Source organism: Lotus japonicus, chromosome 3 (genome assembly GCF_012489685.1).
Source record: "Lotus japonicus ecotype B-129 chromosome 3, LjGifu_v1.2".
NCBI classification, from domain to species: Eukaryota; Viridiplantae; Streptophyta; class Magnoliopsida; order Fabales; family Fabaceae; genus Lotus; species Lotus japonicus.
The window spans coordinates 86,747,455-86,773,067 of record NC_080043.1 but is presented as its reverse complement, the minus strand read 5'-3'; the positions used below and the strand labels follow the sequence as shown (position 1 = coordinate 86,773,067).

At 35.3% G+C, this 25,613-nt stretch overlaps 5 protein-coding genes across 10 annotated transcripts; 1 reads left to right on the top strand and 4 right to left on the bottom strand.

Moving 5' to 3' along the window:
- Nucleotides 1–210: 210 nt before the first annotated feature.
- On the bottom strand, nucleotides 211–2,596 carry LOC130742920 (GPI-anchored protein LLG3-like). Its single transcript, XM_057595024.1, has 3 exons — nucleotides 2,414–2,596; nucleotides 2,089–2,145; nucleotides 211–741 (listed from the first exon to the last, which is right to left on the bottom strand). The coding sequence occupies exons 1-3, from the start codon at nucleotides 2,493–2,495 to the stop codon at nucleotides 383–385; spliced, it is 498 nt and encodes a 165-aa protein (XP_057451007.1). The 5' UTR covers nucleotides 2,496–2,596; the 3' UTR covers nucleotides 211–382.
- Nucleotides 2,597–5,027: 2,431 nt separating this feature from the next.
- Nucleotides 5,028–6,576, bottom strand: LOC130742919 (GPI-anchored protein LLG3-like). The gene is made up of 3 exons (XM_057595023.1): nucleotides 6,418–6,576; nucleotides 6,117–6,176; nucleotides 5,028–5,608 (listed from the first exon to the last, which is right to left on the bottom strand). Exons 1-3 carry the CDS (start codon nucleotides 6,497–6,499, stop codon nucleotides 5,292–5,294), a joined length of 459 nt encoding a protein of 152 aa, XP_057451006.1. The 5' UTR covers nucleotides 6,500–6,576; the 3' UTR covers nucleotides 5,028–5,291.
- Nucleotides 6,577–8,409: 1,833 nt separating this feature from the next.
- LOC130746902 (uncharacterized) lies at nucleotides 8,410–14,896 on the top strand. Its single transcript, XM_057599685.1, has 3 exons — nucleotides 8,410–8,674; nucleotides 10,932–11,219; nucleotides 13,482–14,896. Exons 1-3 carry the CDS (start codon nucleotides 8,528–8,530, stop codon nucleotides 14,691–14,693), a joined length of 1,647 nt encoding a protein of 548 aa, XP_057455668.1. The 5' UTR covers nucleotides 8,410–8,527; the 3' UTR covers nucleotides 14,694–14,896.
- A 6,596-nt stretch (nucleotides 14,897–21,492) lies between these two features.
- LOC130746901 (uncharacterized) lies at nucleotides 21,493–22,081 on the bottom strand. Its single transcript, XM_057599684.1, has one exon. It carries the CDS (start codon nucleotides 22,079–22,081, stop codon nucleotides 21,788–21,790), a length of 294 nt encoding a protein of 97 aa, XP_057455667.1. The 3' UTR covers nucleotides 21,493–21,787.
- On the bottom strand, nucleotides 21,493–25,044 carry LOC130746899 (uncharacterized). 6 transcript variants are annotated; one of them, XM_057599680.1, is made up of 7 exons: nucleotides 24,653–25,020; nucleotides 24,185–24,405; nucleotides 23,977–24,111; nucleotides 23,733–23,860; nucleotides 23,377–23,520; nucleotides 22,627–22,830; nucleotides 21,493–22,445 (listed from the first exon to the last, which is right to left on the bottom strand). In XM_057599680.1, exons 5-7 carry the CDS (start codon nucleotides 23,473–23,475, stop codon nucleotides 22,095–22,097), a joined length of 654 nt encoding a protein of 217 aa, XP_057455663.1. In that variant the 5' UTR covers nucleotides 23,476–23,520; nucleotides 23,733–23,860; nucleotides 23,977–24,111; nucleotides 24,185–24,405; nucleotides 24,653–25,020; the 3' UTR covers nucleotides 21,493–22,094. The 6 variants fall into 6 exon arrangements, 5 of the variants coding, with proteins under 5 accessions (XP_057455663.1, XP_057455661.1, XP_057455664.1 ...); XM_057599678.1 differs by having other exon boundaries at nucleotides 23,733–23,832; XM_057599681.1 differs by having other exon boundaries at nucleotides 24,036–24,111.
- Between the last annotated feature and the right edge of the window lie 569 nt (nucleotides 25,045–25,613).

Below are 25,613 nucleotides of genomic sequence, written 5' to 3'. Positions count from 1 at the left end.
TAGATTCAAGAACTGACTTGTAAACATAAATAAATTCAGGTAACAACTTATGACTTAAAAAACAATTTCAAGAACAAATTTCCTTGTTTACATGTAAAAGAAAGGTTTCATGGATGCTACAGAGGTTGCCATGCAAGCCAGCCAGAGGCCAAGGAAGAATTCCAGAGCTTGCACTTTGCAGCCATTCATCAAGAAAAGGGAAAACCAAAATATCAAACAGTAATAATATATACTTTTCAGGGCAATATCAATCAGACAATAAAAAACTCCAGCATCACATGAAAGGTATCATGATATCCTAACTCAAAATGCTTGGCAACACTGTTCTAGAACATTGATTCAATCAATAATACAAGAGTTTTTTCTTTCACAATTTGAGCCTTCAGAACAAATGGAAAAATAATCCCAGGACTGTGGAAACTAGCAACACAGAGTAAGGAGCAGCCACATGAACACTGTTGGAAGATTCAGTGCTATTGACTGGTTTTACTGTACTGCAATTAAGACCATCCTTCCCTTCTTTGCACTCATTAGCAAACAAGCCAGGTGGATATTTGCCATAGATGTTTATATAACTGAACATGACTGCAGAACAATCAGTTGTCAAGTCATTGATATCCTCTGAAAAGGGGCATGCAAATTGCTTGAATGCCTCACAGCAAAGTTTCGGTGGGTATTGGGGTCCCTTGCATTGGCTTGTGAGGATTGTGTAGTTCTGGTGCTCAAAGTCAACTGTACAAGCTGCACAATTTGGGAAAGAAAAGTTTTCTCTGATTAGCTCAATCATTTAAAACCAGTATGTAGTTAATAATTTTTTTTCTAGTTCCCGGATATTCACTACTATCGACAGCAGTGACTAATCTCTTGTCGCAGTGCTTTTACTAATTGATATACTACTAACGAGATATACTCAATTCCCATGAGTGAGAATCAAACCTCTAACCTCATAATTAAGAGACGATGTGAGCAACTATCACCTTCTAATCCAACACATGGTTTAAATTCTGTATATCCATTTTGGGGTAAATGATTACTTACTTCAATTTATAACAAGTGCTTGAGGAGGACTGTAGAGAAAATGGGGATAGGAAGAGGACCATGTTAAAGTTAAAAAACCTGATGATGCAAAAGAGCTGAGAATCAAGAATAAAGAATTCAAAGGGCTAAGTCTGCTAAGAACTTAATCTCCTTGTTTTTCTTGTACATTACCATCAATCTTGGATTTGAATTCTCTTATGTGACATGACAATTTTAAGTGAAACATTGTGTCTATCCCTATTCTTATAATTATTTAAGGAGCCTCACATATTTAATACATATGAAAAGAGTAGATAGACACACAAATTTAACATAAAAAAACATGAGAAATTTTTCACATGACAGTTCATCAATCTGTGCATTCCCAGTTCTCCATTGTCTTCTAGCAAAGGGGCCATTTTGTGGGCCAACGGTTATATACTTTTTTATGAACAAAATTATATTAAAAGGATTAGAAATAACATGGGAGATTATCTTTTCCAAATATCATTTTCAGACTTTGTAATGAGTCTGACCCTTTCCTAAATCCATGATAGTTGGAGCCTTACAGCAATTGGATATCCTTTTTTCTAATATTTTGAAGCTTACATAGCTTCTTCCTAAATAGTTATGCAGTCATTACTTCTAGTTGAATATCACCATTCACCATACATATAGAAATTCACCATGTTTGGATATGGATCATCAAAGATCACTCATTGAAGCTTATTTATTAGAAAAAAAATCCTGAATAAGTTTTAATAAGTGTTCTTTGATCCACATCCAAATTGACTGAATGTACAATAACTCAATAAGTACAAAACTAATAAATAAAATGCTTTTGAAAGGGAAAAAAAAGATAAAAAGAGGAATGTTTTGGCTGGGACTAGTACAAAATTAATATAAAAGCATGCAGCTTCCTATTCCAAGCCGTTGTTCCATTATAATTTCCACATTAGAATTGAAAAAGAAACCCCTTGAACATGTAAAAACACAATATGTTCAGGTTACCTACACAGACCAAAACTTGAAAGTTAAAACAAAAGAGAGGCAGACAGAACAAAATGGTACCTTTCTTAGCCTGTAGGAGGGCACGGCCCGTGGATGCCCCAGACTCAAATATGTCATCTGTGCAACAAAAAATCAAACACATTATGTGCATGTTTTGGAAATTCTTCTACAAATTGACTCTAAAATCGAAATCAATTATGCCGAGAAGCTCATGTGAGTAGCTTCTATGTTTCAGAATTGATTCTGAGAAAAACATAGTTGTTAGAAACATGTTATAAGCCAATCTAAAAAAAAAAGATATGAATATCCATTTACACATCATTGAATTGAATGTGACACATTCCATGATTGGAAAATTGATGCAACTTGAAAGAAAATAACATACTAGAAAGAAAAGGGGAAGCGGAGGCCAATGTGGCTAGGAGGAAAACACAGAGAATGGAAGAGAAGAAGGCATTTGAACCCATTTTCTCTTTCACTCTCACCCTTTTTTTTGTTTTCAAAATTTATTTATGGTTTGATGGGGGTGCTTCTTTTTTTTGTTTTCTGGTTTTGGAGAGATGAAAGAGAGAGAGGAAAGAGGGTGGCATCACAGGAATTGTGGGGGAAATGAACCGTGTTGTATGGCTGGCAAAGCTCCAATGGCTCTCCGTGCGTTCCCTTTGGCATTGGTAGTTATTGGCAGTTATGTAATATGTTGTTACCCAAGCTTAGGAAAAAAAATGTTATGTTATATAAATATGCCAACTGCCAAGTGCAGCTTAGTTATTTTGTACATTTATTATATCAATTGAGGGTTTTTAACTTATTATTATTATCATTTGAATGACCACAAGGTGTGGTGTAGTGGGCTCACTTCGTCCCTTAACTATAAGGTCGGATGATTCTCACAAATGAGAATTGAACGTATATTGTGGCTAAATGTTTACCGCTTAATGCGAGCACTTACAACGAAAGAAATAATTATTGTTGTCCGCAGTAGATACTGAGTTCATCAAAAAAAATTATTATTTGAACCATGAGAGTCGGGTTGGGAAACTAATTCGTATAAAGGGTAAACTGAGATTTTGGTCTCGCTAATATTAGCGAATTTTAAATATCATCATTTGCAGGAGTCAAAAACATTAGAACTAACCCTTTCACAAACCAGATTAAATAGATGAGGAAGACATTTCTTCCTCTAAATTTTAAACAATGGTAATTTAAAAACTGTAAAATGCTTCTTTTTTATCGATTAAAATGTCACCTCAACATTTTCATTCGAAAAAAAAGGAGTTATTTTTGTGCAGACTAAGTGTCCGTTTGGTAGAGAAAAAAGAGAGAGTAGAGAAGAGAGAAGTTGAGTAGAGAGAAATATGTGAGAAATATAGTAGATTTATAGGTTGTTTGGTATGGTAGAGATAAAGAAGAGAGATGAAAAAGAATGAGGTGGAAAGTTATTTTTAGGGTAAATTGACATTTATACCCACCACTCATTAGAATAAATATTCTAAATATATGACCATTTATTTAATATTTAAAATTTATAAATTTTTGATATTATTCAGTTTTAAATTATATATATTCAGTTTAATACTTACCTTATAATATAATATTAACAATTTACCAGTTAAAAAAAAAAAAGAAACAATTCACGGATGTATAACGTACTAACGTAGAGGGAGAAAATAAATTGTACAGAGGGAGGGATGGAGGATAAAATAGGGACAATGAGAAAAAATAGGGAGAGAGACCAACTTCTTCGCTATTTGGAGAGACCATGAAAAGGTGATGGGACCCACCAAAATCAATCTCTCTTCTCCATCTCTCTCCCTTCCAAACAAAGGTAGATTTCCTATCTCCTTCCTAAGTCTCTCTTCCGTCTTTCTCTCTTCACTATCTCTTCCATAACAAACATGAGTAATGATATATAACCACCTAATTTTTTAAACATTTCATTTCCACCTCTTTTTATTTCTATCTCTCTCATCTTATCATCTATCACATCTCATATTTTCTCTCTCTTACTTTTTCTTTTCTTCCTATCTCTAACATTATTCCACCTCTCTACCTCAAAAGAGAGGTGTGGATGAAACATTATCCTAACAAACATAGAATAACAGAAAAAATCGTCAGTAAGTTAGAGGTGGGACAAATAGTCGGTAATTATCCCTGTTCATTTAAAAAACTGTTTATTTATTAATGAGACTGTATATTGGCTATTGATCAATGATTTATAATTGGTTTAGAAAAAAAGACTTAAAATTATATTTATTAGTTTGAATTTTTCTTGATAGTTTTAGTTTCTTACATCTATATATTAAGACTATAAAAATGATATTTTTTTTTAACTTGACTATGAAAATGATAAATATTACAAAAAAATGTATGAATTGAAATTTAAAATGCCCATTGAACCTTTTAACTTCTAATTTTCATTAAAATATTGAGACAAACCATAGTAATTAAATTTTGACTTAATTTTTTGGGTACCTATGATATAGAAAATATTTTGTTTTGGTCCCTATATATTACTTTTTTTTTGTTTGGATCCCTAATTTTTAGAAATCACTATAATTTATTTCTTAATTTTTTTTGAAATCATCATATATAACTTAGTGCCTATTTTTTCTTGTTGTTTAGTTTAGATCCTTTCCACCAAAACCAAAAGCATTAAATTATGGTTTTTTTTTTATAATTTCAGGAACAAAACCAAACAAAAAAATATAGGGATAAAATCATTTATATATTTTCTATATTATAGATCTAAATCATATTTAAGCCTTAGACTCTTTTTGGCTCCTTCAAACATTTTCTTCAAGATCCGCTGCTATAAAAGTGGCTCTAGTTCGTTAAGCTTGAGATATCGTATTTGATCATCAAATCTATGTGCATGATGAAAATTGTTATTGAATTAATGGCCAAATATTAGTATCTAAAACAAATCTCTTGTCTAACTAGGAGAATGCCTTTGTTAAAAGAATAAGATTTTTAACCCGTTCAAAAAATTGCAAGAAACCTCAATGAACTTGCTTAAATATTGTATATGGGACTTGTCTGGAACTTGCATCCTCATAACACATTTTTTGCACATGCATAGCATGAGTTTACATATAGTTTTAGATCAAAATCAAGTCTAACACTCAAAGAGTGACAAGACTTGTAGTCATTCCAAAAACACACAAGTTTAAAACAAAGAAAAAAGAGCTAGCGGCCTAAAACCAATCATTCGCAGTATAAGAGATCCTCGTACACTTAAAGCTCTTTATTGTTAAATTTGGATCTTAGCCATGATGACCTCCGCGACGATGATGACCGCCTAGGCGATGATGACCGTGGTGTGGTTGTACACTTCTGCAATCAAGACCTTCCTTCCCTTCTTTGCAGTTCTTATAAAACAAGCCAGCGGGGTATTTGCCATAGATATATATCCAATCAAACATAGATGCAGCACAATCAGTGCTTAGATCATTGATCACTTCTGTATAGGGGCAAGCAAATTGCTTGAATGCCTCACAGCATACTCTAGCTGGGTAATTTGGTCCCTTGCATTGGCTTGTTAGGACTGAGTAGTTCTCGTACTCAAACATAACTGAACAGGCTGCACAATTTGGGGAACACAAGATTTTTCTGATTAGCTCAATCATTTGAAACAACTCAAACAAGAGTGTAGTTAATAAAGCTTTTTCTAGCATTTTTTGGTCTTTAACAAGTGTCTTACTAGCTGTTCAGAAAATTGTTCAAAAATTTGCGAATATCCTTTCTAGCAATTGACTTTCCAGATGATTGAATTTTTATTTTCACTCTTAGAAAATCTAGCTTGCGTGCCCAGGACAAGATTTAATTTAAAAAAATTTCACAAGTACTTGTTACATAGTCAATCCTTCTAATTGGACACCACTATTCACCCATACATATAAAAATGTACAAGAAGCACAAAAATAATAAATAAAAGGTTTTTTGAAATGGAAAAAAGAATGACAAAAAGAGGAATGGTTTGGTTGTCATTAGTACAAAATTAAGATATAGAAACACCACTAATTTTAGGTTAACTGTATAAACTACAAAGTTAAATAAAAGAGAGGAAGGAAGAACAAAATATTACGTACGTTTCTGATCAGCTTGTAGGAGGGTACGTCCCCTGGATGTCTCAGACTGAAATATGTCATCTGTGCCAAAACAAATTCAACCATATTATTTAAGTGCATGTTTAAAAATTCTTCAACAACTAACTGGTTCTAAAACCAAAATAAATTATGGGAGAAACTTTTGTAATTAGCTTCTCCATGTCAAAGTTGATTCTCAAAGATGCTATAAATCAATTTCAATAAATATGAATATCTACACATCATTAATCGTGACACGTTTCATGATTGAAAAATTGGTGAAACTCGAATGAAAAACATGTACTTGAAATGAAGGTGGAAGCAGAGGCCAATGTGGCTAGGAGGAAAACAGAAAGAATGAAAGAGAAGAATGCATTTGAACCCATTTTCTCTTTCACTCTCACCCCTTTTTCTTTGTTTTCAAAATTTCTTTCTGGTTTCAGGGGAGCTTCTTTTTTTTTATTTATAGTTTTGGAGAGATGAAGGAGAGAGAGGGAAGAGGTTGGCATCGCAGGAATTGTGGGGGAAATGAAGCGTATTTTCAGAATGGAAAAGCTCCAATGGCTCTTCATGCGTTCCCCTTGGTATATGTAATATGTAATGTTATATAATATGCCATGTGCAGCAAATTAAAGGAGCGATACAATTATAATTTGCAAGAATATATATAAATATAAATATCTTTTAACTATAATACCACATATTCTCAAAATCAAATTATTATAGCTTATATAAATTCATTTCTATATAACAATCTCTAGATATCACTAACTAGTGATTATAAATAAATGCTAACTTTGCGCATATACAATACTTACACTTTCTATAAACATACGCTATGTTCACTTATCTATTGAGATGGTCCATTTTGAGGTGACCTCTTATCCGTCCAACCGTTTGGGCATAGGATCGTTCATCTCAGCTCTACACGAGGAGCTTAATTTGCTTCTAGGACAGGCTAGATCAATAGTTTTAAAATACAGCTTGGACAGCCCGATCCGACTGAGACTCGGTCACCTGACCGGTCTGAGCCTTTGAACATATCAATATGCAAGCAGCTCAGTGGAAATCGGTTTGACTCGACCGGTTTTATGGTTGACTCAATGACTCGGTTAGTTTTTTGTTGGACGACGAGTCACCCATTTCATTTTTTAATTACTTTTTTAATTCTGTTGTTTGTAGGTCATGCATGTGTGGCCCAATTAGACTAGAGCTGGGTAATTATTATTTAATACAGCTTGGGCCTTTCTTTTTTTAAAAAAAATCTGTTGACAACCGTTTTTGGTTAATATGGGCCTTTCTTTGTTTCTTTTTTAAAATTCTGTTGACAACAGTCTGGTTAAGATGTGCCTTTCATTTTTTTTAAACGGAAACGTGTAGACTAGACCATGATGTTATTTGATGATAAAACCTTAATTTTACAGTGCAATTGGATTTTTTATTAGTTTTTTAATATATATTGAATCAAACATTCGAATTAGTGACTTTTATCTTAAGGTTGTAAGTCCACCTACTTTTATCTTTATGAATGTCTCTCATTAAGTTAATACTTCAAAATCCCATTAGCCCTCTCATATTACATACACGAGGGTGGTTTTTTTTCTTTAAATTTAAATATTTCATTAATATTGTAAAGTGATTCCAAGCGCATAAGAAGACACTGATCATCTGCTCTCAAACCGATAAGACAGTTTGCTGCATCATTTGCACTCCTAGGAACATGCAGTAGTTGAACTCGCCAATCATGTCGCAATAGCTGTCGAACCTCCCAGAAATCGTGAGCAAGCTCATGAAATTGAAATCCATCATCCCTTAACACATCCCACAATATCTAAGCAGCCCAACTCACAAATGACATCCCTAATACTTACCTCCCACATAAAATAGAACCCACTTTATAGAGCCAAGAATTTTGCCTCGAGGGAATCCTTGCCATCACTACCGGCCATAAAACCCGAAATCCAATCTCCAGTAGCTCCGCGGACCAGACCTCCCATACCCATCCTCTGAAGCAAAAGGCTATAGGCTTCGTCAGTATTAAGCTTGCACAACCCACAAGTAGAGCTCAAGACCATCACTTCCACTATCATTCTAGGTGCATTACAAGTAGTGTAAACAAAAAAATAAAAATAAGGCATGGTCATCCTTATCCTCATCACCGGACCCAACAAACTCCTCAATTTTTTAAAACGTTTCCCATTAAGGATATAATAATATAAACAATTACATAATAAATAAAAATATTGTACTATTATTTGTAGTTTGTTAAATACGAAACTTAGTTTTGCAGAAAAGCCAAGTTACTTAATCAATAATCATTCATACCTCTCTCTCTCTCACACTCTCTCTCTCTACACACACATTTTCTCTCTCTTCAAACCCTCATCGTCATACCTTCCAGTCAAGCTCCACCCATGGCGTCTGGATCCTCTGGTCGCGGTAACTCAGCCTCCAAAGGCTTCGATTTCGCTTCCGATGATATTCTTTGCTCCTACGATGACTTCCCCAACAGGGATTCCAATTCCAATGGCAATCACGCCGATCCCGCCAATTCAACTAAGGTATATATACCCATTTGATCTCTTCGTCGTTTTCGCCGTTGACTCTAGGTTTTTTAGCCTTCGAGTGCGATTTCGTAACTTGGGTCTCTTTCAATGGAAGGAGAAGTGGTTAGGGTTTAGAAAATTTACTTTTTTTAATATTGACGATGAAGGGTATATGTGTTGTTTTTGGTGTTTCTTGTAATCCCCTTTGTCGCCGATCGTCGTTTTGTTTGTAATTCATCAAGTTTTGGTTTGTGTAAGCTCCTTTTGATTATCATGCTGTTTCAATGTGCTGTTTGTTTGGGTTGCTGATTATGTTGTTGGGACTTGTTGAAGTAGAAGTTTGGGGGGGGGGGGACTTTGGATGAAAAACTGTATTTGTACAATTGCGTCTGCAACAAAGAGAGATAGATAAGAAGAGTAAATACAGGTGTGTGATAAGATAAGATGATTGATTGATCAAGAATGGTTAGGATAAAAAGGTCTATTGTAGAAAGTGTTTTGTTGTATAAATAATATAACACTTAAAATTTTCGAAGACAGATATATTTGTAAATCAGAATGCAAAATCCCACTCTAGTCCTTAAGAGTCTCGAATACTAATTTATCTGATGTTTAGGAACTAATATTGCTGTTTGAGAATTTTAAGGACTAGAGTGGGAGATTTTGTATTCTCAGAGTCTAATCTGTCACGCTGGTAAATTTGTTAGAGATGATCTTGGGAGTTTACTCATTGTTTACTATCTAAATCTAATAAACGTTTTGGGGGGATGAGTATAAAGATGTTTTCGCATGGGGTTTTAGAATTGGTGGTCAAAGCATGGGGTTTTAGAATTGGTGGTCTTTCTGATCAGTGGCCTACCTTATTTGTCGTATGTTGATGGAATGATGGCCAAGGTCTTATTCTTTTGGAATTGCTTTGGGAGATTTGGATTCTGCTGTGTCATGCTTGAATCCATGAGCTGTTATCAATAGGAAAAACAAATAAACGTGCTATTATATTATGCATCTCTATCCTGAGTATGGAAATGTTGGATTTTCTATATTTATAGTCTGCTTGAGTTTTTTCCCCTCAATTTGAAAGCGCTTATATGCAATATGAATGAAGTCAACCTGGTTCAAAGTCAACAACTGAGTTAATTAGGAAATTTGTCGTGACTCGTGTATGTGTGGTTACTGGTTACAGCTTAGTGTGAAGAAATTAACCTTTTTCATTTTCAAAAGCTGTTGTGTCAGAAACTAAAACAGAGAATAAGAGGAGAAAAGAAAAACAAGCCTCTAGTATTGATAATCAACAAAACACCTCTGCCAGGATAGTGAAGTACCCAGGACCTCACAAATAGTGTCTTCTCAGTTCCTATTCTCAAAACATGAAAAAATAACAGCTCCCTCTGCTACACCTATGTTCCACATTCCTAAAAACACCCATTTACCAAAACTTATCACATGGCAAACAACTAAATTCCCCCCAAATATGGAACTCCCTTTTTCTTCCTCCTCTCCTACACCGTCAACCCTTACTCATCTTTCGACCTGCCACTGCATCAGAAGGCCCATCTTGTTCGCTCTAATACTTTTGGGCTAACAAAAGCTCTATCTGGAAGTTGTGAAGTGTGACAAATGCAGTTATTTCTCCACAGTATGCTAGTTAAAGCATGTACCACGTATAAATGTTGAGGTATCAGATACTATGTTATGTTTAATTTGACTACTGATGTACCTTGAGTCCTTGATGGGTAATTGATGATTATGGGGGATTGTATGTTTGGTACATGATTATTCAATGATCTAATGCATATCTAGAAAATTTAATCATTTACTATTGTACTTTTACTTGGAATTTGGATGCATGAGGATGCATGCAAGTAAAAATTTAACTCCTCAAAATTCTATCCTATCAAGCAAGGTACTGGTGAAAATTAGAGTATGCCCATTAGAGCTTAGGAGGAAGGAGACTGGTGATAACATAATTATCCTTGCTGTTTAAAGCAGGTTTGCTGCTTTAGTGAGGATTAACGGTCATTTCTTGTTTTTCTTGAGAAAAAAGGCAATAGCCGACATTAGTCCATTGAGTTATAATGTTTATTGTGGCTAATTAGGTTTTCTTTTTGCATAGAATCGTTATGCTTGATTTATTCTTAATTTTAATAATCATTTATCAAACTTATTGTTTCGTCGTATGTGCATGTTTATACTTGTAATGATTGTGAGCCACATGTACTTCTTCACCTTGCTAGTAAATTTTTGAATCTCAACTCCACAAACATTTTGGCAGGATTTTCACAAATCAAGGTTGTCTAGGACATCTGTGTTTCCTGCTACTTCCTATAATCCACCTGAAGATTCTTTAAGCCAAGATGTGATTGCAACTGTAGAGAAGAGTATGAAAAAATATACGGACAACCTCATGCGGTTTCTGGAGGGGATTAGTTCGAGGCTTTCACAGTTGGAATTATATTGCTACAATCTTGACAAATCTATTGGAGAAATGAAATCTGAATTGAATCGTGACCACGGGGAGCAAGATTCAAAGCTGAAATCTCTTGAAAAGCACCTTCAAGAAGTAAGTTGCAACTTTAATTGATAATATCTGTTATAGTATGCTAGCATTCAAGTTATAGTACTATCTTGTTTCATTCATTTTAATGTTTTTGATAAATTGCTATAGTTGTAGGTTGCACAAATACAGTAGGTGTGTCCTCATACAAGTATAGGCATGGAAGCGGAATAGCATAAGTTTTCTAAAAACGTGAGAATGGAGGGTGTATTATAGAGATGGCTGTTTTTAGACTACACTACCATTTTGGCTTGTTAACAAATACACTTGATGCCAATTTGGCCCTCCATTGATTTGTGACATGACATCAAATTAGCCCTTCAAAGATTAACATCAAATTAATCCAATATTGATGTCACACAACATGGAAAGAGGACTATTTTAATGTCACTTGAATTTTTGGCGAACCAATTGATTTCAAGTGTCTCTTTATAGAACCAAAAAACTAGTTTAGTCTTATTATGACAAGGTGATGGAACCAGAAACAGAGAAAGTAGTTTTATTCAGTAACAGAGTCTGGATTCTCAGAACTGAGAACCAGAGCTTCAAGGTACAACAATGGTGGAAGAGAGAAACCCTAACACCCCCTCTGGATTTTGAGAGTCCAGTCCTCTCCAACTAATTAACTGATATCCTAACTTCCTAACAACCCTTTCCCCTTTATTTATATGTGAGTTCTAACTAACTCAACAAGGTGAATTCTAACTAACTCCACTAGTCACTTATTTCCCAACTGACATAACAGAAGAAAGGTTCACATAACAGCCTTCTTGTTCCTCCTTTCATAAACCTTCTTGATTGGGGGACGATATTTGTCACAAGGCCTGTTGTCTTTTGCTGTTATTATTAGAAGTTTCTTCTCGCCTTCCTCCATGTTTATCTTCTCTTACTCTCCAATGCACCTAAAACTCACAAGAAAGTAATAATAATCTTTACTGATTATTGGCAAAAAAGAGATACTAACATGAAACCCTCAAAGTGATATTCATAATTATTAGTTGACATTGAATCTCATAATCAAATACTAAAGTCATGGTATTTAGCCCAGGTTGGGCATGGTTTTCCTTTTGGTCATGTACTTACCTCCCCTTTAGGAGAGTGTCATAGGTTGCTTCACGAGGGTAGTTTCGAGGCTGTGTCCTCTTCCTCTATTTTAGCTCATGCTTAGCTTTTGTTTTTCAGGGCTTAGCCCCTCCATTTAACCCTAAAAAAGATAAAATAAAATATATTGTCTCAAGGTAAGGTGAAATCCGTATTTTATCATAAATGAATTCATCCTCTCATCATGCACTGTACAACAATATAGAGCACATGGTAACAAGATTGTAGAATTTTTTTCTCTTGTCCTTGATCAAAGTATTCATTAGTTAGACCCACTCATAACTGTACACATAACAAACAGTGAGGATAAACAACTAGCTCATGTCTGCTCTGCGGATCAGGATCAGTAATTGAAGTATGAATTCAAACACCGTGAAGCCACATAGTGTGTACTAACCCATGAACATATGCACCGTATGAATACCTGTATTGAAGATATACTTGGAATGCAGAAATATCGCCGAAGTGATGCCTGTGCCTCCTAAGTCCTAGCTTTGTTTACAAAATTATCTTTGGCGGATGAATCATAGGGTATCTTGTTCTTATTATGTATGGTGAAATGTAATCCTACAGAAAATGTCTGTGCATGCAACAATCAAACCCTTACCCGAGTATGCTATCTAAACCAAATGATGCCTTCGTGTTTTCACTTGTCAAACCCATTTTTTCAGAGAGGGTATGTAGATCAAATTTATTTTAGTGATTTCACTAGTTTTTTTATTGGATCAATCAACTCCTTCCAACTGGGGCTTCTATTGTTCATCTTCTCTTATGTCCAAGCCATTCAAAAAATTTAATTACCTGTTCATGTGGGAAGAATGCTAGAGCTTGTTAGGGTACCCGTTAGAAAGTATGAACAACAAAAAGTGCCTTGGGATGTGTAATTTTTAGTTTTCATACGTTCTAATGGGTATCCAAATGGGCTCTTAATGTAATACAATTTTTTTCTGATCCTACTCAATTAGAAAACAGTCTTTCTGATACAAGCCCAACAATGCTCTTATCTTATTGTGATTGGCAAATTTTAAATATGATTTGTTCATCAAGGTTGTCAATTGCAAACCTGGTTTTGTGCAGGATTGTTGAAATAATAATATTTTATTGCTAGATTAAGATGTTTCTCCTTGATTCTTTCCAACCTTATCTTTCGGTGTGTTGTTCATGTAGGTTCACAGGTCTGTACAAATTTTAAGAGACAAGCAAGAGCTAGCTGAGACTCAGAAAGAATTAGCCAAGCTTCAACTCGCTCAGAAAGAATCATCTTCATCGAGCCATTCGCAGTCCAATGAGGACAAATCTCCTTCTACTACAGATTCTAAAAAAGCTGATAATGCATCTGATGCATCCAACCAGCAGTTAGCTCTTGCCCTGCCCAATCAAATTGCCCCTCAGCCTCAGCCTGCAGCAGCCCAGCCCCAAGCTCCTGCTCCAAATGTGACTCAGGCCCCTCAACAACCTGCCTATTACATACCATCCACCCCTTTGCCTGGCAATACTCAAACCGTGGCCCAGCTTCCCCAGAATCAGTATTTACCTCCTGATCAACAATATCGAACACCCCAAATGCAAGATATGTCCCGGGTGGCTCCACAACCTGCACCATCTCAGGTAAGCCCGCCTCCACCTGTGCAGCAATATCCTCAGTATCAGCAACCACAGCAACAGCAGCAGCAGCAGCAACAACAACAACAATGGCCCCAGCAGTTACCTCAGCAGGTGCAGCCTACACAACCACCCTCAATGCAATCACCTCAAATAAGACCCCCCTCGTCACCTGTGTATCCTCCTTACCAGCCAAGTCAAGCAACAAATCCATCAAACCCAGAAACAATGCCAAACAGCATGCCGATGCAGATGCCATATTCAGGGGTTCCACCACCAGGGTCCAGCCGCGCTGATTCTGCGCCATATGGATATGGAGGAGGTGGTAGACCAGTTCCACAGCAACCTCCACCACAGCAAATCAAGAGTTCTTTCCCTGCACAACCAGGTGACATGTATGGAAATAGTGGGAACCACCCTTCACTCTCTCCTCCTGGCAATGCATACATGATGTATGATGGTGAGGGAGGAAGAGCACATCACCCATCCCAACCTCCTCATTTTGCCCAATCTGGATATCCACCAACAAGTGCTTCTCTTCAGAACCCTGCAGGTCATAATATCATGGTTCGAAATCCTAACCCGACACAATTTGTTCGCAACCATCCTTACAGTGACTTGATTGAGAAGTTGGTGAGCATGGGATTCAGGGGTGAACATGTGGTAAGCGTGATCCAGAGGATGGAGGAGAGTGGACAGCCTATAGATTTCAACTCTGTTCTTGACAGGTTAAATGTGCATGGCTCTGTGGGTCCTCAGAGAGGATGGTCTGGGTGAAGAAGGACATGTCTGGAATGTCCTGTTTAAACTACAAACTTATATGCTTTATTCAAAACCTGCTTGAAATCATTGCGTGTTTTATGATGCATGGAATAAAGGTTTTATGTAACTTTCGGTTTATCATCATCGTATGTAAATGTCTGGGATGTGAGGATTCTCTAGTATTTTTACAGAATATCCATCACTTGCTCTTTTTTCTATTTTTTATTTGGACTACCTTAGGTGTTAGCCAATCATAGGAGAACATGTGGATTAATAATCTATGTCATTTAGTAATTAAAAATAAAATAAAACTCTTACCCACGTTGTCTCCATTAAAATTATTTTTTCCATTAACTAGACTCTCGAATCATCTGTCAGAGTTCGTTTTTTTAGACTCCATATTTTCTTAGATAAACCAAACCAATTGCAATGCCCAACCTCCCCTTAATTCACGAAAGGTCACCACTCATCAAGTATGGATATCTTGATTGTATCCCTCGGAAAGAAACCTCTTCACCCTCCAGCCATTGAAGCCTGTGGGAATTTCAGTGGAGAAAACCAATGAATTCAAGAACACTTTCATATGTAACAGAACATTCGAGTTCCACCTCCTGCGACAACAATAGCTTCACGTAGTAAGCTTAGCCTTTTTGTCTCCTCCTTCACGCGTCGGTCCTCCGACGCATGCGCCTACCACTCTTTACCATCTTTTGACATAACAGGACACTAACGATGTGCGTTACTAGGATTGGGAGTTGCACCACTTCGTCATGGTAATCATCTCCATCTCCGTTGGGATTCTCAGCAGTGGCGGAACTAGAAATTTTAGGAAGCCTAGGCAAATTTTATGATTAAGTCTCTAAACTTTGCATTTCCTTATAAATTTGCCTTTTTTCTATTTTTTTTGGGCCAAAAAACCTACCTAGTCCAAAGAAATTTGCATTTTTTTTACTTTGAGCCAGGACATTGGACCTACCAAGCCCTGTGGTAGGTCCGCCACTGATTCTCAGGAGCTTCTTTAGAATTTTCTCCCTCTTCTTTCTTGAATGCTATGTCAAAGAAAGGTTTGTCATCACCGTCTTTATTGTTGGTGGGATTTAAATCGTTTTGAGATGCGACAGTGATGATAGCAATAATTGTATTTGCAACTATAGAGGAGGATGTTGGAGCGTGGCCCAATTCGTGAGGCAAGTTCTGTGCTTTTTATTGCCTTCGTGGGTCAAAACCACACCAGTGTGGTTATGGGTTTATTGGGGAAAAATGGTTACGGTGGTTTTACATTTTTTTCCCTTTATTTACTATATTAATCCTAACCATTTATATATATAATATTTTTAGATTTCAAAGATCCAATAAAAATTTGATCATGGTCTACTAGCAAACCAATTTTAAAAGCATCTACCCAAGCCTGGTCATAAATTAAACTAAACCCCTAGTTTTACTAGAAGCTTGAATCTCCCTTAATTTCCACCACTTGGTTGATACTTTCTAATTAAAATCTCAACCTAACGTACTAGGCATACTGCATACTGCAAAAATTGTTGCATGTGTAGTGCCAAGAGAATATGCAAAGCCACTACCTAGTGCCATTTGGATCGTGAATGGCCGGTGCCCGGTGGTAATCACAATATAAAATTACGTTTGTATATGCAAAAATAAAAGATGAACTAAAGCGCATAACCTATTATGGTTATTGTTGTTATTATTATTAAAATGAATTGAAAAAATAAGATTTCAACACATTCATCTCAAAAAGCAAAATTGACATCAAGTCAAATGTACATCATGATTCATGAATCTCATAATCAAAGGTCTACTTTGGATTTTTGGTGTATTTTTTATGAAAGATCAGCAGCCGTATGACATAAAATTTTGTTTTGATTTGGTAAAAGATGTAAGCTACAATTTTTTTCAATTGCTAGAAATATATCTTGCTTTTTTTTTTTTTGGTCAAAGAAATATATCTTGCTAAATTAGTAAACAAAATGAATATCCATACCATTTACTATTCTTAACCATTAAGACTAGAAGAAGACTGGGTATATTCCAATAAAGTCAAGGATGGTATCATGGTAGATAGCCTCCGCGGCTCTGGTATAGTGGTATGGTATGATCCCATCCAGTGGGCCTCACCTCAGCGTAGGACAAGTAGGCAACTACAAAATCCATGATTAACTAGAAAACGACGTCGTTTGTACTTTGTGCTCCAAATTCCAAAATTCAAACAAACGAAGCGCGTTACGCTTCTCTTCTTTTGCGTCTGTTTTTTTTTTCCATCCTACCAACATTGCACGTTACGCTTCTCTTCCTTTTTCTTTGTTGCCGTCAGTCAGATGAAAATTCTTTGAATTTGGCAATTTGCCGTATTTGCCATTCCGTTCGATCCCCGTTCAGTACTGCAATTAGTATTTTAATTGATTGATTTATAAAAAAAATTAAATTAATTGATCGCCATTGGTACACTAAAAGTAAAAAGGTAAATTTAATATTGTAAAGGATACAATCCTGGCCTCAAAATTAAGTAATAAGTAGCATAAAGGAAAAAGAGCAATGTCTTCCATCTTCCTTTTTTTATACATTGGAAAATAATTTCTATGTTCCTTTCATCACTTTATTAATAGCTTAAAAAAATAAAGAATAAAGGAAAAAGAGCCTAAAGTGCAATTCAAGTTGGAAATCCTTGAAATCAGGGAAAGTAAACAAACTTTCAATATATATTGTGATTGAGAATCTAACCTTTTTCATCCATCTCCATACCCAGTAAAATCACAACAAAAAAAAAAAAAAAAAAGAAAAATAATTCAGTATTCAAAATCATGATTCAATCCCGAATCTGGATGGGCATCTAAAAGGTGACCAGTACCATATGTTTATACCAAAAAAGAAAATCATGATTCATGAGTAATGTCAATCAATTATAAATTAATGAATACATGCTGAAAAACATTAGGGGGCGTTTGTTTCAAGGTTTGAGATCACATTCCCTGGAATGTTATTCCCAGGAATATGATTACCGGGTATGTTATTCCTGGGTAAACTTTATAAATGTGTTTGGTAAGTATTTTGTATTTCTGAGAACATTTTAAAATTTTCTTAATTTAAAAATAAAAAAAAAACTTAAAAATAGAGGTAATAATGATAAATTGTGAGAGAAGTGGGAAATTACATTCATCTTTCCCATGAGAATGTAAGATTCCCAACATTTTTCATGGGAATCAATATGAAAGAAATCATGAGAATTGTAGAAGTTATTTTATTCCCGGGAATGATTGATACCCATGAATCATAGTTTTCGATCTTGTAACAAACACATAAATGTTTATTCCCAACCTTCATATTCCCGGGAATCTCTTTCCAAATCTTGAAACAAACGTCTCCTTAGAGTCCTATGGGACACTCCATTCACATAACACATATTTCATGACCCTAATAAGGTATAACAGAATTTTTACATGACATATTTAGATTCAATACTCATTTAACTAGGATTGTTCCCGTGCGATGCACGGACATGCGATACACGGATAATTTTACAATTTGTTAAAATAAATTTATCAATCTACAGATTGATACTACTATTTAACATTAAATTAATTTTTCGATATCGCACACTTTTTAATTGCTCTCTTTATCACTAAATCAATGTGGATAATCATCTTAATATATATATATATATATATATATATATATATATATCCTTATATGATAGCTCAAGTGGTAGGAGCTGGGGACATATGAGTTGGGTAGGGGGCTCAAGTGGTAGGAGTTGGGGGACATATGAGTTGGGTAGGGTGTGTATATATCATTGTTGTATAAATATATATATATATATATATATATATATATATATATATATATATATAGGGGGCATATCAAGTGAGAGGAACAGTTTAATGTGAGAGATGAGAGCCATCAATAAGAACCGTTGGATCATTATTAACGGTTCAGATTACACTGTTCAAAAATCTTCAAATGTCTCTCTTTCCACATACCCACGCGCACGCGTCTTTACTCTTTTATCTTCCTCGTTTGTCTGCGTATCTCTCTCTCGCACAGTTCGTATTTGGGTTTTTTAATTTTATTTTAAGGAGGAGTTGTATTCACTGTCACCGCCTTCATATAGCATACTTTAATTTCTTTGCAATTCTAATTTTCTTCACTGTAATCCACAATTTCACATGGCACATACATAGAAATCAAGGAAGATTCTATGTTAATTTGAGACTGGATGGAAATTGAAACGGTACAGATTGGGGATTTGGGGGTATGACTTTCACAACCTTAACCAGAATGATGATGCAAAAGAGGAAGAACATGGTTACATGGAGAAAGATTAGTGGGTGAATGGATTCATGATTCATCAATGGCGAAGCTGCGGCGAGAAAAGAAAGGGAACGGGAGAAAAAGAAGATGCGCGTGGGTTAGGAAATTAGAATAAGTGGAGTATTGAAAATTGAATTAAATCTTAACCATCAGTTATAATCCAACGGTTCTTATTGTTTACTCTCATCTCTCACATTAAACCACTCCTCTCACTTGATACGCTCCCTATATATATATATATAAGTGGCATATGGGGGGAGAAAAATGTTCTTAACAGTAATAAATCATGCTCATTAAATTTAATACTGAATGATTATGATCAAATTATATAATAGTAACATGACACTTTTAAAATATCATGTGAATTTTTAAAAAAGTCCTATGATTTAATCTTTCAAAAAAAAATTATGACTATTCATAATTAAATCTAAATCTAGAATAATTATATCTTAAAACACCTCATTTTTTAGGTGTGGAGAGGTGGAGGAAGAGAGAGATAAGAAGAAAGGAGAGAGAAAGTGAAGATGTGATAGATGATTTGATTGATAGAGAAAAGAGAAATAGATAAAAATGAAGGTGAAAAAAGAGTGAAAAGGTGTGTATATATCATAACTATTAAATCTAATAGTCCTTATTTATTGCAACAATTCTCATTTTTTGCATATTTACAAAGATTTAATATAATGATCATGATTTGAGTTCAAAAAAAGATATTGATCATGATTTCCTTAACAAACGTAATTCCTTAACAAACATAATTAATATTGGGCGAATTAGCAATTCAGTCCTTAACCATCAAATATTTTTACCAAATTCATCCTATTTCAGCTGGTAACTCTCATGGTTTTACAGAAGAAAATTGGGTGCTTATAATTTCAATCAGCAAATAGGTGTGATTACTATAAGTCTATAACTATAATTATTATACTTACACTAATCAACTCTCCTGCGGGACCGTGGTGCATTTGAATTTGTTGATGAACCTCTGGTTCTAACTCTCTTTGTGTCTTTCCTGGCATTGAAATGTAGTAACCAACTTTCCTGCGGGACCGTGGTGCATTTGAATTTGTCGATGAACCTCTATTTCTAACTCTCTTTGTGGTTTTTCCTGGCATTGAAATGTAGTAAACAATTTAAAAATTAACCTATAAATTTTATTTATGTCATTATAGCTATAAATTAAAACTTGAATGATAAATCTAAATCTATAGGAGGTAACCTGATTTTTGTTGGCTAACTGGTCGTATAAACAGTCTAGTTGATTGGTAACCTCTGTATAAATAAGAAGAAACAACAAATCTATTAGACACATACATATACATTGATTTATACTCAAGTTTAATTTGAAACTTGAAGTGCTAGATGAAAGATATTCTACTTGTCTTCAACAAATTAAATAAGGCACTGCACTTTATGAGAAGTCACAAAGGAAGAAAAAGAAATAAAAAAAAAAACCTCTCAATTTTGAAGACATCTCAGAAAGGGTACCCACGAATGGTGAAGAGAAGTGGATTCAGATCAGATTTTATGTGGGGAGTTAATGGAAAAAAATGGTTGGCATCACAACACTTATATACAAATCAGTTGTTAGGCCTTAAGAAATAGCACAATGTGGGCTAATAGATAGGTAGGGATATAAAATTATGTAGGTTTTTTTTGGTATTGTAGGAATGAGCTGGAAATGAATTACATAATTGTACAATTGAGTTATAGGTGTCATTATGAATAGATAGCACAATGTTATGCTATAAATAAATGCAGAAATTGAACAGCAGGTTTCGTGGATCAAGTACATGTGGAGGCAATATCTATATATATTTGTACTTGACTCAATTACAGTTTACCTATTGTTGGTACTGTACCTATGTAGCTAATTACGGATTTTTGAACCCCTTTAGGTGGAGTCATGGCTGAACACGAGCTACATGACAGTGAACCCCTATGTAGACACTAAGCCAATTTAGACAATTGTCACCTTTCTCTTCGAGTACACATGGATCTGTACTTATTGCAGGGAAAGGGTCTGTCTATGCAAAGGTCAAATAGCTACATCAAGAACTTTGCAATTCAATTAAGTTAGGAATACAGAATTGGTACCTCAATTTTAAATCCTTACCATACATATAAACATTTTGTTCATCATGTCTAAACATAGCCTAAGGCTAATATATAGCCTTTGATAGTAAAATGGAGAATGGTGCATGAATTGTGCTTCTTGGTTAACTTATGTCTATTGAAGCCTTTTCTGGTTTGGACAACAAAATATGATGACAACAGATAGTGTGATTACAGTGGGTGAACACTGGTAGCAAGTAATGTACATATATTATAAGAATATAATAATATAAGAATGGCATAAATGGTTTGAACAGTAATTTGCATTTACTATGGTCATTACTCATTACTATTATAAATGAGCATGAATAAACAATAGCTTAATCAATGGCATAACTTATAAAAGGTAGAGAGACTGATGATTTAAACTGGAAGCTGAACAGAAACTTCTAAACATGGAAGTTATTTAATTAATATATATGGTTGCATAACAACATTTTTCAGGATACATCCAATGCAAACTACATATTCCTAAGTACACAACATCAAATTGGAGTGTGTACAAGTTCCAATTCACCCATCAAAAAGACCTAATAGTAGTAGATGATAATAGTAGCAAAATAGAAAGCCCTTGGTGGCAGTTGTCTTAGAAGACAATCTTCATCTTTTATAGCAAGAGAGGACAACTAACGTCCAGCATCTTCCATGTAGATAATAAGCTAAGAGATGCATCAAGCACCAACATCATCCTCATCATCTGATATGACAATTATGTGAGGATCATCAACCATCTTGTTCAGAACTTCTTCAACTTCAACGCGGGAAACTTCAATCTTCAGATTCTTCTTAGTAGAATTCTTAGTCAAGGGGGCCTCCATGCTTTCTTCTCCAAACAATGACAGAAATTTCAGACCAGAGTTGCAATTAGCTCCCTCATGAGCGACTGCACCAGCATCAGCAGTTGCCTCAATCTTAACTACAAACAGACCTTTGTTGTTCTTGGTAGTCAATTCAACTCCAAACATAGGTGGTTTAGGTTCATGAACCACACCAGAAAGTTATGTCAGTCTCTACTGCAGAATTCACAGTGCCTCTAGCATCGGTTTGAGACTGAATGGCATCTGGCATATTACCCTCCCCATTAGCATCACAGGCCATATCAGAGAGAGGACTGATCTTTGCAAAAGTACCATCATCCCTACCAGCAAATCCAGCATCATCTTCTTCATCTGATTCAAAGTCTATCAGCAATTTCATGCGCAAATGGTGAGGTCCTTTGTCCTTTGCATTGCTACCAGCTAAAGCACTTTTATCACCAGTCAGATTAAGGCTAATCTCACCATCCTCTTCAGTTATGTCCAGCTCACTAAAGGGGGGAGAGAACTTTGCCTGAAGTTGAAGTGGAAATATATATCAGTGTAGTTAAATGAATGTAAAAGTTTTCATATTCAATGAATAAAATTGAAACCTCTATAATCATCTAAAATGAAATAAATCCTAGCTATATCATGTAAAATTATAGAATAATAAATTGGATTAGATGAACAATGGGAAATGAAAAAATAAAAACCTGTTTGGGAGTAACTAAGACATCATGTTCATGGAACATTGCAATGATACCAAGGTCAGTACATATCCTTAGAATTTGGAAGCAATCATCTCGATCATGCTTAACTCCAGAATTGTTGCACACTTTGAATAGCATTTCTTTGCCAGCTAGGCATTCTTCAATGTCATCTGGGTAATCACCATTAGGAATGACTTTCTTCTCAATCTATTAAATAAGGAGGCCATAGTTAGTAATGAACCGTAACATATGTATTGGCTTAACTCATATCAAATATCCTAACAAAATAATATCAGTCCTTAGAGGTCTATATGTGTGTCAGCTTACTTCAATAGTGTTCAGAAGCTCTTCACATGCCTCAAGATCAAATAGCAAGAAGAGGTCTATGCCTCAAGATCAAATAGCAAGAAGACAACACTATCTTGCCCATCAAAAACCTCCATTTTAAATCGAAACCAACATGTTTAGTATAACAATAGCACAATGTCAGTAGTTTTTGATGCTCAATTGAGAAGCATTAATAAGTGTTTGCCGATGAGAACTAACTGAAACATGTTCAACATAAACATATAATGAGAAATAGTTGTGTAAACATTACACAATAAATCAGTATGACAACTCAAGAAACAGATTATTGGTTTAATCACAATACTAGTTAGATAGTGGTATTCACCACAAGTAGCCAAAATCTCAGCTGAATTCTTGAAAGAAAATACATTCAACGGAATCATGGTAGCTTCTTCAAGTTATTACCTTATCTTTAGGAGCCTTTCCAATATCATTTCCTAATATTACACGAGCATCCTTGAGATTCAGTTGACGTATTTCAAATTGGGCTGCTAGAAGCCACATCTTAGCGAATGAGAATTTTTGTGAGGTATCAAGTTAAGACAGTCCCTGAAGAAATGGAAGCCACAAAGAGAAGAGTTAGTTTCAATACTCAACTGAATAATAGGATAAATTCACTTGTGTTAATACTTAATACTAATATAGTAACGGATGATGACAGAAAATGTAAAAAATAGGTAGTAAAAGATAAATTGAATGTGATAGCAGAATTCAGAGGAAAGAAATTACAAATAAACAACGGACTATGCATTTTTTTTTACCTCCTCAAGCATTGATTATACAAGCATTTTTCCCAGGTCACAGAATCCTTATGCAATACACATTCCCACTCATATCTCTCATTCAGATTACGAAGATTAACTGATCAAAGCAACAGAATATGAAGGAACTAAATGGACAACAACAGATGAACATCAAGGCACCCATAAGTTCAATTTATAACAACAAAATTTCGCAAGAATTAAATCAGAAAAACTGTAAAGGGTAGCAGCAGTGTATATTTACCACTCAGCAATGTAAACAGACCACGACTTGGTAGCAGGAGTATATGAACATCATGTTACCTGTTAGCTGCATTTATACTAACGAATGGAGGTTTGGCAATGCTGGGAAGTCAAATCAACCAACTAATCATACCAGCTGTAAATGAGCAAGCTTCAATTAGATGACAGAATAGGTAATAGGTACACAAAATGTAAAGACTGGTACACACCTGTTGGCAGAGGTGGATAATGGAAGGAAATATATCCTATCCCGGACAACACTTCACAGCCATAGATCATAGCTTCCCCTTCTAGGGTTCAGGCATCAATGAACAACCACAACACAGCTGGCCAAATTCAAGTGAGGGAGTACTGGAGCTATCTATAACGATGGAACAAATAGCTGGTGGTTCCATCGATTAGGCTGGAAATTCTCGAACACGGGAAAATGCTGCCAGCTTTCACGGTGTTAGTCTCTAAATTGTTAATGTTATCTATCTAATAGAAAATCAAGTTTATTTTGTGATTATTTCTTTAGAATGTAAACAACATAATTATAGCAAACACTTATTTTTGACAAAAACTTTCTCAATATGATTTTGATTATAAGCTACTTTGAAACAAATAAGTAAATCCAAACATACTAAACATATAGATATCATCAAATCAAATTAGGAAATTTTCCAGATCCGAATTACCTTAATCCTGATTCTCCAGATGTCTTTTCCAGAACACAACACAAACTCTTCACTGGTAGGGTTGACTGAACAAAGAATAGAAATAGAGGGAACTGGATGAACAATCTACCGATGAACATCCTCACAACCAATGGTTCAATTTATATGGACAAACTGTAAAGAAGAAATATTGGAGGTGTATCAAATCAGTCAGGCTGTAAAGAATATCTAGGATATAGGCTAGACAACCTGGAAAGCAGAAACAACAGCTGGTTGTGAAAGCTTCATGTTACTCGGAAGTGAACCGTGCAACTTTAAGCCGAAAATCAAGGAAAATAGCTAGAGAAGGACAAGTGGTTGAGGAACTATCTAGTCTAGGGCTAGCATCCAGCGAAAATCCAGCCCAAGGAGAAACAGCAAGGACGATTCAGATGATAGGAGTAGAGCAGATGAGAGGGGAGTTGGGTTTGGGGCCCCCCCTATGGGGCTCCGCGCCCCACTTAAAGTGGAGAAATTACGGAAAAACCCCCTTTACAAGAATACGGAATATTAAATTTCGTATTCAATACGGAATATAAAGTTCCGTATTATATTACTATGTAATCGACAGGGGTTTTTTCAAAACCCATTTCAGCGCTCCAAACCATTCCCAACCCTTGCTCTGCAATCTTCGAGACCGACGCTCTCCTTGCTTCAATCATCATCTGGACAGGGTACCATCGTCTCCATCATCAACCCCATTCTCCCCATTCATTGCATTGAACCTAGAGGTAAGTAAGTTTGGATTTCAACTTGAAATCACCATTTAACTTGAAATTATGGAATCTTTCAACCCTAGGATAGTCGATTTATGCTTAAGTAGATGTTAGGTTGGCTGAAATTGTATAAATTGGTCTTTGGGGCGAGTTCCAATCATGCAATGTCGTTAATGGAGTTCTGGTTCGATACGGAACATAATATTCCGTATTCAATATGAAACTTA